Genomic DNA, 12,933 nt, shown 5'->3' on the forward strand with positions numbered 1-12,933 from the left:
GAAAGTTGGGGCATTTTTTTTTATTCTCTCTATTTTATAACTCGAAAATAAGTAGCTATAGGTTTATGTGAAATGTAGTTCTAAAATTCTTTGTTAGTTACAAACGGGGCTCCAATGTTAAGAGAGAGTTTAGTTTTTTGCTTTGTTCAGCAAATTCCAGGCGTTTTTGGGCTTTCAAAAGGATGCGCATCTCGCTTTGGTTATCCTCGTCGATCTTCAGACCTTTTTCAATCAACTTAAACGCGTTCTTTTCATCCAAATTAAGCACCGTGAAGTAGCTATTGCATCAAAAGTTGCAGGAGTGAGGTATGCAGGCTAGATCAGGTAATGGAGTATAAAGTAGCACCATACCCGCTATGAGATTTGCGCCCACCACCGTCCACAACAGAGTGAACGAACACTTCAACTTCGACCTCAAGACGGAAGCGACTTTTAACCAGCCACACAAATTTAGTGCACACTTCAGTAGCAAATCAGCTGCTGGCGACTTACCGAACATTGACTACACGAGCACGCGCCGTGACAACATCTGATGCCGAAATTGGCAATTTGAACAGCACACGGTTCATAGAAATAGTAACCATTTTCTCTGATTTTGTGAAGTTTTCAGCACAGTAAAGCGCGGCTCGGTCCTAAATAAATAAGTTAATTAATGAAAATTTCCTCGAAACAATTGCTCTCTTTAAACACGTGTCTTACCATCCACGCGAGCAAGTCACCACCAAAGACCGTTTCATTGATGTTAAGATTGCGAGGCAAGAACCAGTTCCGTACTTCAATCTCTGTCTCGCTCACCGCAACGTAATTTTGCTTTGATTCTCCACGCACAATGTCGCTCTTTCTAATAAATGGAAGCTTATCCACAGCTTCCTGCTCATTTTGCCATTGCTTAGCTAGCTCCTTGCGCTGATTGGCTAGCTTCCTCATTTCAAGGCAGTAGTCGGCTCGATCGGCGTCAAATAGTTGCGGGAGGCCTTTTCTCGGTCGCCCGAAGCGAGTGATGGCGACCATTGTAATGATAGCGTCGTGTGTGTGTTGGAATGTGCCAGTAGGAATATCGTGGCGGTAACCACTGACCTGCACCGCCATCGATGAATTACTAAGACCTATGACTTCGCCCTCAACGCGCACTAAGTCGCCATGATACACAGGCTTAACCAGATCGACACGGTCAAATGAAATAGTCGCAATGGCACCCAGTGATACGCGCGATGAAATTGTGCCAGCTAGAACGTCCATTAGCTGTAAGATGGGACCCGTACGCAGCCATCTGCCCTTTTGACTTTCGTCGCCCTTCAATGTTACACAATAGAAAGCTATGCATCAGTAATATACATCAATCCATTAAAAAAAAGCGCATACAATAATGTCGGTGAATGCCAACCGCGTGTCTTTAGCACGCACTTGAGCAGGCATGCGCCGCATGCGCCATATGTCTTGCGCGGTGCCCACGAGCTTTTTAAGGACCATGTCCACCAACAAATTTAGAAATTCTATGCATTTCTGAGCTTGATTTCTAAACAAGCGAACAATCATTTTTGTGCGCATTTGCATTGATGGCTACTTCTACTCCCACGACGTCTAGCACGGCGCTTCACGTGCTTGACAAGCGCGATGTGCAGCGCATCTGCAGTGGACAGTCAGTTGTGGACCTGGCAACAGCTGTAAAAGAGCTAGTAGAAAATGCACTAGACGCTGGTGCGACGCAAATTGAAGTTAAGCTGAAGGAGTTCGGGCGCGATGCTTTTGAGGTGAGTGACAACGGTGTCGGTATTGCGCCGGAAAATCACGTGGTGCTGGCGCAAAAACATTATACAAGCAAAATTAGGAGCTTTGAGGACATTGAGACCGTTGCATCCTTTGGCTTCCGGTGCGGCAGTGGTTTGAGAAGGACTGAATAGTTAGTCATTGCTCAATTTCGTTGTGCTGCAGTGGTGAGGCGCTGAGCTCGATATGTGAGCTTGCAGGGAGCTTTAAGGTTTGTACAAGGACGCAGAATGAGGTGGTGGGGGTTTTGCTTGAATACGACGCGGATGGGATGCTTGTAAAGGAAACGAAGAAAGCGCGACCTGTCGGATCCACCATTATGGTGGAAGAGCTTTTTAAGGTATGAGGTGATCAAGCTGACACACTTGTCGAATTAAGCTGACAGATCTACAATTGCTTGCAGCCGCTGCCTGTTCGGTTCAAAGACTTTCAGCGAAATATCAAAAGGCATTATGCGAAGCTGCTTAAGGTGTTGCAGGCATATGCCGTGAGCAGCGTAAACGTTAAAATGTGTGTGTTCAATATCACGGGAAAAAATGCAACCAGGAATGTCGTGCTAGCTACACAAGCGCAGCAGACAATGGGGGATAACATCGCGAATGTGTTTGGCACCAAGTTTCTGAGGACACTTGTGCGCGTGGATTTTATGCTAAATTGCAGTCTGAGCGATGAGAATGAACGCGATTATATTGCTGATCAAGTTGACAGTGACGAAAAGCATGGACTCTTTGCTTCAGGCATCGAACCGAAGTTGAGGAGACAAGAGCGCAAGGTGGAGGGATACGTTTCTAAGGTCGGAGCTGGTGTTGGCCGCTGCGACAACGATCGCCTTTTCTGCTTTATAAATGGACGGCCGTTTGACCTACCGAAGGTTTGTTGATATCAAGCTCATAAAAATGTTGCAAGTATTCATGGTGACAATAACTCGGTGTTAATAGCTGATAAAGACACTGAATGAAGTCTGGCGTTCATACGAAATGAAACAAAAACCAGCATGCATACTCAACTTTCATCTTCCGTTCGGCGATTACGACGTCAATGTTACACCGGACAAACGCGAGACGTTTCTCAAGCATGTACGTTAGTTAGCAGTTCTCATCGTCGGGGCTTAGCTCGCAATTTCATGTGATAAATTACGTTATTCGTAAAGGAAGCTGAGATAAATGAGGCATTTAAGACGGGTCTAAGCAAGATTTACGAGCCAAGCCGAGGAGTCATGACTGTTCAACCGTTGATTGCAACTTTCACCCGAGCCTCTGAGACCGAATTACCGTTGAGCGAATTGCCGTTGAGAGAATCTATATCGCGTGTAATAGAGACAGAGAGTTCTAGCGAGCTAAAGCGCTGTTCGACCGCTGAAAACACGCCGACATCTATTGATCAAATGAAATCACACAATCGTAATGTCGCGCAAAGATCAGAGCACGTCATCGTCAAGGATAATCAGCTTGGGAAAAACCAGAGCACAAGCACAGATGCTGCAACTGATAAGCCCACATGCAAAACCAAACCAGTCGTAGATCTTAAGCAAGCTTCGACATCGAAGAGGCCGGCTGCCTCTCACAGTTTATCCTCAAAACCGATCCGCTTAGACACTCAACAGCCTGCCAAAAGACGAAAGCTTTATTCCCCAGTCCCTTCGCAGCCAACCTCTTGCACGTCTGAAAAGCATTTGTGGTCATTCCAGGAAATGATGCAGCAACGACAACAATATTTCGAAGAAGAGGTGGAATATGAGCGAGAACGACTGATAAATCGTCTGAAGGTGCCAAAAGTGTGCTCAGCTTCTGTCGGTGCTAATATGCTTTCAGTAGATAATGAGGCTGCAGCAGCAGCATTACAACGCGTGATCAAGAAAGATGATTTCAAGCGAATGAAAGTTCTTGGCCAGTTCAACCTTGGCTTCATTATTGCCAAACTGGACAATGACTTGTTCATTATCGATCAGCATGCTAGTGATGAAAAGTATAACTACGAAACATTACAACAAACCACAGTGATACATCAGCAACCACTTGTCCGTCCACTGATGCTGGAGATGACAGCTGGTGAAGAATTAATCATCCTGGATCATCTGAATGTATTCGCGAAGAATGGCTTTACTTTCTTAGTGAACAAGGCTGCGCCAGCGACAAAGAAGTTGAAGCTGGTATCGTTGCCTTTTACGAAGCACACGCAGTTCGACTCTGAAGGTAATTGTCACCTCAATTTGTAGAATTGAATCTCACTAATTGGCTGCACATGTTTGCGCCTCATTTGTAGATATTCGCGAGCTGGTATCGCTGCTTATAGACGCGCCTTTGAATCCTGATTCTATCCGCTTGCCTAAACTGATGGCAACGTTCGCTTCTCGAGCATGCCGAAGTTCAATTATGATTGGCACGGCTCTTCACAAGGAGGACATGCAAAAAGTGCGAAAATATCAGAGATTATATTGCTGCTGTCAACATCTTATTATCCCTCTCTTCTTTTATTGCAGATCGTTCGAAATCTTTCCGAGCTGGACCAGCCATGGAATTGTCCTCACGGGTAGGTGGTGCCTGCTGAAGCTCAAACGTTACAGCCCTAACATTTTATACTCCCATATAGACGCCCAACCCTCCGACATCTAGTTGATCTCACGCATTTGCAATACAGCGACGACAGCAATTAGTTATTATTTGATCAAGCGCAAATTAGGCTAATTGTACGGCCTACACGCTGATTGAATGGGTAGCTATGTGAATAATTATTTAAATTTGCAGCGTTGTTCCAGAAGCAGCATCGGCGCCGGAGCTTGGGGGTGGCAATTGTTTGTAATACTTTTCGCATAGTTTTTTAAATGCATCGACGAGGATTGGGTCATTAACGTCACCATGATAATTTGCATTAACAAATTCGGTCCACTCGCGAATATCAACTTCTTCAGGAGAATGTGTAAAGCATCCGCCTTCGCATTGACACTCTCCACCGTACTCCTTAGGAAGATTCTCCGGTGCAACAAATTCCAGCAAAGCTTTGGTAATGTCCTTGTTGCCACGAAGCACGTGAATTCGTTCACGTGTTTTAGGATTGACCAGAGGCGAAACCAATTTCCAAATGAGGTTGAACCAAGAAGGCGGATTGATAATGAAAACCTGGTACACCCGCTCAGGATTATATCTGGCGACTGTCTCGCCCCATCTTTTCGTATAATTTACCACATCACTCGACAAATCCGCCATGGAAATGCCCTTGATATCATAAATTTTTAACATGTTGCCTTCTGGAAATGGTCGCGGGTCAATTACTTTCCACATAAATTCCATCATTCGCACATGATGCATAATCGCTTCGTCTTCCGTAACCCCACGAGCTGTAAAGTCATGAAGGGCTTTTCGTTGGCCGCCTAAGAATTCAAACGAAATGGGATGGCCCAGTCGATCTTTCTTGTGTGTGAAATGGGTGAAACACTCCTTCATATGTGTAAACGCATGAGACGGGCGCAGCAATATTGTATCGATGTCGTTTAATTTCCGCCATTTCAATGTTGCTGTGTAACGCTCCTTTGCTTCATCCAGATCGCCTTCACACCCTGCAACAAAGCGACTGTCCAGCTCAAAATCATTACCATCTTCGTCATCATTTATCTCCTCCAACGACCCTTCACTTTTGCCCACTGTGATGCTGACACACTGAATTTGTAACTGATGCGCCCATGATATTCTTCTAGTAGCAAGTGAAACGCTTATCTGCTCGTGGAATCGGGTGAGGAAGAGTACAAGAGCCATCAGCCAGGCCAACAATTCAAACGAGCCTTTATCCATCGAATTCATCACTGCGGCTACAGCTGCCAGAAAAGAGGTCAGACCCCAGAAACGTCGATTCTCTTCAGCAACTTCCAATCGACCGCGAGTCTTCTCCACTCGAACTGCTACATGAAGTATATTGTCGTCTCGAGGTCCATTTTCCAATGGTTCAGCCTCAACCGTGATGGGCGAGCCTTCCTTTGAGCCACTGGTCAACATCTCGCGCGAAAACTGTGCCGTGCCACTAGCTGACGGACCACATACGTAAAATCGAAGAATGCTCGACGGATACATCTCCACTTCGATCACTTCTCTGACAGCTGGATTGCTCGCAACGACACACTCAGGTAAAGATGATTCGTGCTGGACAGTTACACAACTGATCGCATTATCTTCAGGTCGTGGACCACGTTGCAGCTTAAAAAGCGCGTCTTGAAAGTGTTGCATGGCTATACGTAGAGTGGTAGCAATTTCCGTACACTGCTCTGGTGTACGCGCTCGCACACGAAACACTCGACCATCGGAGCGGATAACAGTAAGAATACGCGGAAATTGGTCATTTACTTCAATATGCAAGATATCCGACAGATGAACAGTCGACCGCACTTCACCTAGCGCCATGGCCGACATAAAAGTCGAATCATCGTCCGGAATCGACCCTGTCGCCTTGAAACACAGCATCTCTGCCGTCGTCAGCATAAAAATCCGCCATTTCCACAACGCCACATTTGCACTCATACGACGGCTTGCAAGGGATCGTCCACCCATAGTAAATGTTCCAAGGTACAAAATCTCGTCCATTTTATTGTCCTGTTCTTCTAACAAGCAGCTGTACAAGATACCAGGCATTGCATTGGCACTATTACTCGTCAATCCACCACCAAGAGAATTCAAGTGAAAACTTCCTCGATTATCCATTGAATCAATGACATTTGTAGCACCATCCGACAAAATCATCGTTTCCTTCTCTGCTGATGGAAGTGACTGAGCCGCCACCATCTTCTCTCTGGCCACGGGTGACATTTCTGAATCGCTCTCTCGATCGCCGAGAAAACTTGGATTCGAATTCTGTCCCAGCCTCCTAGGACTACGATAACCAGCGCGACGTTGCACTAACTGCCTCGTGCACAAGTCACAAACTCGCACCTCTTTCATGATGCCTAAATGAGGTAGGGGCACTTGATTCTTGCTATGCACGCCGCACACTGCCTCTCCGCAATTCCGACATCGGTGCTGCATACCATAATGTATCATACGACATCGTTAGTTTTTATACCAGAACAGAATCTATCAACTTTAATGAACCCACTCGAAGCCGTAAGAGTCGAAGTGGAGTATTGCACACATGACATTTATGGTCTGCACTATGCGGGCCCATCCAGCTATCCAGCGAGCGTGTGCTACAGGATTCTGACGGAGTTGTCTTTGCGCCATCATCACCACTCGAGATCGGTGCACTATTGCTTTTGAAGTGCGCTAAGAATGCTGCCTTACGTCGTTGAAGCTCCTCAACCATTGAGTGCTCTACCTCGCCCTCACTGGGTGATGATGGCGGCGAAGAGGTTGAAGAAGAGGGAGATGCAGATATTTCAGGTGTTTGATGCTCCCTTGTGGTCTCGCGAAAGAAGCGCGGCATGGCGAGGCGATCTCCACTCCCCATACCAATTGTTGTGCCTTAGCTAAAGTGTGAAATGTTGGGTTTTGTGCACTGTTTGTAAAACATTATGTAGCAAACATAACACGATCGACTTAACGACAATACAGCTACATTCTACAGGTTTTTTCTACCTGTTTCTTGAATAAACCATGATTTATTTGAAAAGCAATATGCATTAAAAAACTTGGGCGCAACTCGATAGAAAAAGATTTATTACTTTCATGGTGTTGTGTCATTGTGATAAAAAATGGCTAGCCCAGCTAAGTAAACGCCAGCCAAATTAGTCACTAGTAATCTGGACCTACAACTATCTGCTCGAGATCAGGCATCCACATGATTCGAGTCTAGAGATATTACCTCTGTTTGAATGTTGTCTTCATTGATTACTCAAAGAAGACATAAATATTCCGCATTTTCGCATGTCTCATAGAGCAGAGCAGCAATGGTTCCGTAGGATTCAGCGAGACGGCTGTCGTCAGAGGTACGCGTGCTATCATGTATAAAGCCTATAGAGTCGGTATATGAAAGCCTAGTTGGGTCGTTCATGAGGTTGTTGATGTCTAGTAGCACACTATGCCACAGCCCAAATGGATTGCACAGCCAATAGGAAGTCTCACCAATGATTAGAATCATTCCCTTCAACTTTGCACAGATCAGTCATCGAGTTGTTGCAATCGGCAACACGTCGAGTACTTGACGTTGTCGTCATGTGTCCATCGCGTAACTATCTATGCATGGTATTCTGCAGCAACGCGACCACTTTATGTGCATTTAGTGAGAGTCGATGGGGTGCTGTTCGTCCTAGAGCACATATGGCCTCAGAAGCGCCAGGGCTTCAAACTAAAGTATTGTTCTCAAATATGGGGAAAAGGTCTATTTGGCACCTGCCTTCAAGCGTATGCGTCCGACTTTAGCTCAGATCTCGAGGTCAGAATTTGGTGTGGCTCTGCGCTAAGTGTAAATGGTTTTTTATTTGAAATCAAATATACTTACGGTAGAAATCGCTCATTAGCCTCTCATCTTGTCATATGCAATATTTCGAAGGCAACCATTTGATATGTTAAACATCAGAGAAAAGTTGAGTGAACATCATATCAAAAGCATATGCAATCTCTTGGCGTTAGATTACTCAGTACGTGAATGGGTTGCTTGAAGCTGAATCCATAATGTCTCACGACGGGGTCATAATAGATTCAAATTTCATACATTAAATGGATGGCAGATTACAATTGATATTCCGTCTTTGTAGACTTCATAAAGTCGGCGCCAAAAGAACCAACCCACGGTCCATTCCGTCGTGCTATTCAGAAGTTGAACATCTATGGATTGTAGCGACATCGTAAGACGTACATACATCTAGAGCACAAGAATCAATGTCTTTTCCGTCGCATAGTCACATATAAACTTCACACTTGTGACAATTTCGCTCGACTCATACCTAATTGTGAACATTTGACATTAAGTTCCAGAGCTTGTCAACAAGAATCCATCTTGAATAATGCTGTCACGGACTTCTTTTCGCTTTTATTGACAGCAACGTTCGCATCGTTCGACTACCTCAATTTTACTCCGTTTACAAGCTTCACGCTTTTTGTGTCCTGCAATTTTTTTGGTGTGTCCCTGATGCTACTAGTGGCTGCTTCGCGGAATTTGAAGATAAAATGTATGAAATCTCGTGAGAGAATGCGACTTAAACTTGTAGACGGTCATATGTCCGTCTTCGTCAGTTTCTTTAGCGATCCGAAATCCGCCGCATTAGCCTCTTAAATTATAGCAGAGTATTTTTGCATAGCAAACCAAGTAGTTGAGCAGCCTTGATCAGTGTCTGGTAGTTTAAAGTGTGGGTCATGTTGGCGATATACTTCACACGTCCTCTGAAAGATTCTTCTCTTCTTTACCGAGAATCAATTCTATAGACGCACAACTTCGCAAAACAAAAACTTATACATACACCAACCCAAGTATAATCGTAAGGCGCAGTTAAAATTATTGGGTTGCGCAAACGTCAATCCACAAATCCAGATTTACTATCTCAAGGCCATAAACAACCAGAACCCAAGTTTGCTTCAATAAAAACCGTCCAAAATACACTAAAAAACGCAGTATACGCCGCTAATTTCCATATCTGAAGACCGCGCCTCACAGCCACTCTGCCATATCGAAACCCTTGGTAGCGTTGTTGTGAGATACTTCAGATAACACCAAGATCTGCATGAAGCTTCGCGCCCGTGCCAAAAGCGCTTCTACGTTCAAGCGGGATGGATTCATGACTCGTCAAAAATCACAAGGAGAAAGAAAGGCTTAGCACCTAAACTTTTCTACTTACAGTCGATCCAGAGAACATGTGATTTTCTTACGAGCAATACCAAGGATGGAATCATAAATTGAAGCCGAGTCTAAGACCAAAACCGTTTTACGCTGTTAAACTCCTCAGTAACTGAGGAAGCTCACACGAGCCTTTTGACGTGTTAACACCGCAAGAGGCACGGATATTCGAGTGTCGGATTTATTTGCATGATGACCCTATCTACAAGGGTTGTTCATGGCCATATAAAGAAAAAATATCGACGATGATAGCCAATACTTCTTGGATATCTACCCTTCTTCTTTACAGAAGCTCGGCCCTTATTGGCTAGGTCCGCTTGGCCTCGACCACCATGGGGTACAGCAGGACTGCAGTCTTTCCCAGTAGGATCGTAACGGGGTTACACGTACCCTGGTAACAGGGATGTGTGTCACACGAGATGGGCATGGTGTGACTGCACCCAAACAAGAATACGGTATGTGGCTAGGTAGCCAGTAGTTTATTTAGATTTCACTGTATATATTTGGAAAAATCTATACATTTTAAATAAGGCGGCTTTGCCGCAGATATAAATAAATAAAAATCTGTTTTGGATGGTAAATGGAAGAGTTATTAGCCTTGGGTTAGGGCAATAATTACTTTCGGAGTAAGCGGATTGCGATTTGCTAACTCGTACTTGTTCTCAGTATAGAGCGAAAGATCGGTAATCTAAATTACGCTTTCTACAAGCACAACACTACGGCAGCCCGCTGCAAGGATAGTGTGGTCTGCCCGGATTTGATAGTTGCCCACAAGTGTGTTGCGGGTCGATCATGCGTGGGAGCTCGGCCCTTCGAATCCTTCGACCGAAAGAGAAGGAGACACGCGAGGCGTTGAGATCGGCACTCTAAGAGATGTGAATCTGCGGAGATCGGGGTGCTATCCAGCAGCAAATTGATCATTTTCTTCAGCCTATAAGGTCTTCTGCCTGTGGCTGGATCAAAGCGCTACCTGCCTTCGCATTCCAACCGACCATTGTGCCTAGCATTTGACACGAATTCTTCGTTTCAAGGCAGGTGATCGATATTGATCACCGCTTCTTCAAGGTTGGGTAGGAATGATTAATATTGGTGCGAGAGGCACCTAGATAGATACCTCTATGACGATGCTAACAGTCGGCTTTCCCAGAAGAGCCTATGTCGACTTATCGGCAAAAGAATCCCTCGCCTTTTGAGCATAATCTGCCATTTCTATCCAACTATGACGAGTATCTAATAATTGAGCTTAAACGTGATAAGCTTAATTACGCATTGCGAATATTTGCGAGATTTGACGAGGAGTAATACATATGATATAAGTGCTTCGCTTACGGATATGGCGTGTGTTGTGCTATTTACTTGCGCAAGACATCCTAGATTGAATATGCGGAGCGTAGGTAATTTTCCTCTGTCTTGAACAGGGCCAGATCTTTACCTATCCCGAAAATTTTTCAAGACACGACTCTATTCGTCTTTCCATCAAAAGAAGTGACACTACGCTAAAAAGAAGCAAATTCACTCAAAATAGCCCTGTGTAAGTCGATGGTCCATACACAACGATTGTGGTGACGGTCTTGGAGGTATGTAGGCAAACGAAAATTGCTTTGAGATTTTGCTCACCGATCGCGCTAGCCCTTTAGAACTAACTGATGTCAGGAGCTTGTAAAGTGAGTATTTCTGTACCGAGATAGACATGTGAGCACATCATGCTTCCGAATCGCAGAAACTACAATTAATTTAAAACTCAGTCGTTGTGTATATGACACATGCCAACCGGTGTAAAAATGATGCCAGTCGTATCATACAGAGAAAGATTCGTCGCGTTGGCCGATGCACACGATACGGGCTCGGTAACTTTGGTGAACTAAGTAGCGTTCGTACAGCTGAGCCGTGAGAAGACTCTACTTTCGTTCAGATGGAATATATAGTTCCACCTATCAAACTAGATCTAGCAGGCACGCTTGATATATGTTTTTTTTTCGAGCAGGTCCGTTAGAGACAGTAAACTGGCAACACAAGGCTCAAAATCGGTTACCATTCATAAATGTTTTCCACACTTGCACTGTAAAGGTACTTCCCATAGAATTACAATTCGGCATAAAAAACAGTCTTTACACAGCTCTATAGACCAAGGCCGTGCTTCTGTTAAGCAGGAAGACATTTATCAGTACAAATGACCAGATATGCCTTGTTACTCGCAGATCAAATACCAGTCGCGCTGACAACTACCAATATTGGAGGTTGGGTATGAACATTGACAACGTGTAGTCCCTCGATAAACTAGCGTTAAAACGCAAAAAGTCATTGATGCTGCAAGTTTCTTACCACCTAATTTGGCAACAGCGTGTGGTAAAAGGTCTAATTTTCCTGTCAAGTTGGCAAAAAGTTGTTATATTACAACCAAAGCTGATACTTCATACAGCCGTGACTACTTTTGGCGAATGTCGTAATTACGAAGACTGTGTGGCTCGAAGCAAATATAACCACGTATTCTTAGCCCTATCTGAATAAGCGTTTAATGCTACATCGAATGCGATCCATGACTTAGTATTAGGTAAAAATGGATTTGATGGGAAATACGAATTCGTATGAGCTCGATAGAGTCAATGGATTCTAGCCAAACTGCATATGGAGAAAACGGGGACTCTGCAAGTCCGCGCTGCCAAATGCACAAAGGTTGCTCCAAACAAGAGCGGGACTGATAGCCTCTACCGTAACTAAAGGTCTTGCCGGCTCTGCCACTTTGAGAGTAGATATATTTGAATTCAGTGCTTCAAGAATTGTACGTTATACTATTTCGAATAAATTCTGGCATGGGTCGAACAGCCCGCGTTTGCGTTGGGGGAGTTCGTCCAAATTTACAGTTTTGTATTCTAATAAATGAACTGACTAAGCATTGTGAACTTACACAAGATACCGTTCTTATCATATTACACAAGTTAGGCGATGTCACAATTGCTGTCTGGTTGGTAACCGTAGGTCAAACTTGAAAGTCCCTGGCCTTTTATTGAGAATCCCAAAAGGTCGAGCTCAGACGCAGAGTCGATCAGCCGATAAACTCCACTTGGGGAAATATTCGATTGCAGGCGGTGCACTACGCTTAGAAGGATAAAAATCGAGTTTAATTGTACATCATGGAGATCATGGGCATTGAGCATAGGCTTATGAAGAGCGGCGCTTTAAATTGAGATGAAGCTTTATGTCGTCTAGATTAATGATTCCAGTAAACAAAGAATAAATTTATGGACTCGTGGATGTCGTACAGCTATGCGCGGTTTATAATATGCAAGAAATGGCAAAGGTTTTGAAGGCATTCGATAAAAATTGCAGATACGATATTGTCCATATCGCAACATTAACTGTGCAGCGGGGCTGCCGTAGCTTAGCGCTTGAGGAAGCGTACTTAAGGTCACCGACCTT

At 44.4% G+C, this 12,933-nt stretch overlaps 4 protein-coding genes across 4 annotated transcripts; 2 read left to right on the forward strand and 2 right to left on the reverse strand.

Annotated features, from left to right (window-relative positions):
• Positions 1-97: 97 nt before the first annotated feature.
• On the reverse strand, positions 98-1,470 carry PHALS_03954 (atp-binding cassette superfamily; the record flags this gene model as incomplete). The annotated part of the gene is made up of 5 exons (XM_024718251.1): positions 98-278; positions 352-429; positions 493-632; positions 700-1,293; positions 1,363-1,470. The coding sequence occupies 5 exons, from the start codon at positions 1,468-1,470 to the stop codon at positions 98-100; spliced, it is 1,101 nt and encodes a 366-aa protein (XP_024583668.1).
• An 86-nt stretch (positions 1,471-1,556) lies between these two features.
• PHALS_03955 (mismatch repair endonuclease) lies at positions 1,557-4,420 on the forward strand (the record flags this gene model as incomplete). The annotated part of the gene is made up of 8 exons (XM_024718252.1): positions 1,557-1,870; positions 1,933-2,107; positions 2,171-2,638; positions 2,706-2,843; positions 2,918-3,959; positions 4,030-4,178; positions 4,247-4,296; positions 4,357-4,420. The coding sequence occupies 8 exons, from the start codon at positions 1,557-1,559 to the stop codon at positions 4,418-4,420; spliced, it is 2,400 nt and encodes a 799-aa protein (XP_024583669.1).
• Positions 4,421-4,499: 79 nt separating this feature from the next.
• Positions 4,500-7,194, reverse strand: PHALS_03956 (sec14 cytosolic factor; the record flags this gene model as incomplete). Its single annotated transcript, XM_024718253.1, has 3 exons — positions 4,500-6,650; positions 6,681-6,767; positions 6,844-7,194. 3 exons carry the CDS (start codon positions 7,192-7,194, stop codon positions 4,500-4,502), a joined length of 2,589 nt encoding a protein of 862 aa, XP_024583670.1.
• A 3,398-nt stretch (positions 7,195-10,592) lies between these two features.
• PHALS_03957 (uncharacterized protein) lies at positions 10,593-10,818 on the forward strand (the record flags this gene model as incomplete). Its single annotated transcript, XM_024718254.1, has 2 exons — positions 10,593-10,605; positions 10,664-10,818. 2 exons carry the CDS (start codon positions 10,593-10,595, stop codon positions 10,816-10,818), a joined length of 168 nt encoding a protein of 55 aa, XP_024583671.1.
• Between the last annotated feature and the right edge of the window lie 2,115 nt (positions 10,819-12,933).

The sequence above is a fragment of the Plasmopara halstedii genome (genome assembly GCF_900000015.1).
Source record: "Plasmopara halstedii genome assembly, contig: Scaffold_2439, whole genome shotgun sequence".
In the NCBI taxonomy this organism is placed as follows: domain Eukaryota; phylum Oomycota; class Peronosporomycetes; order Peronosporales; family Peronosporaceae; genus Plasmopara; species Plasmopara halstedii.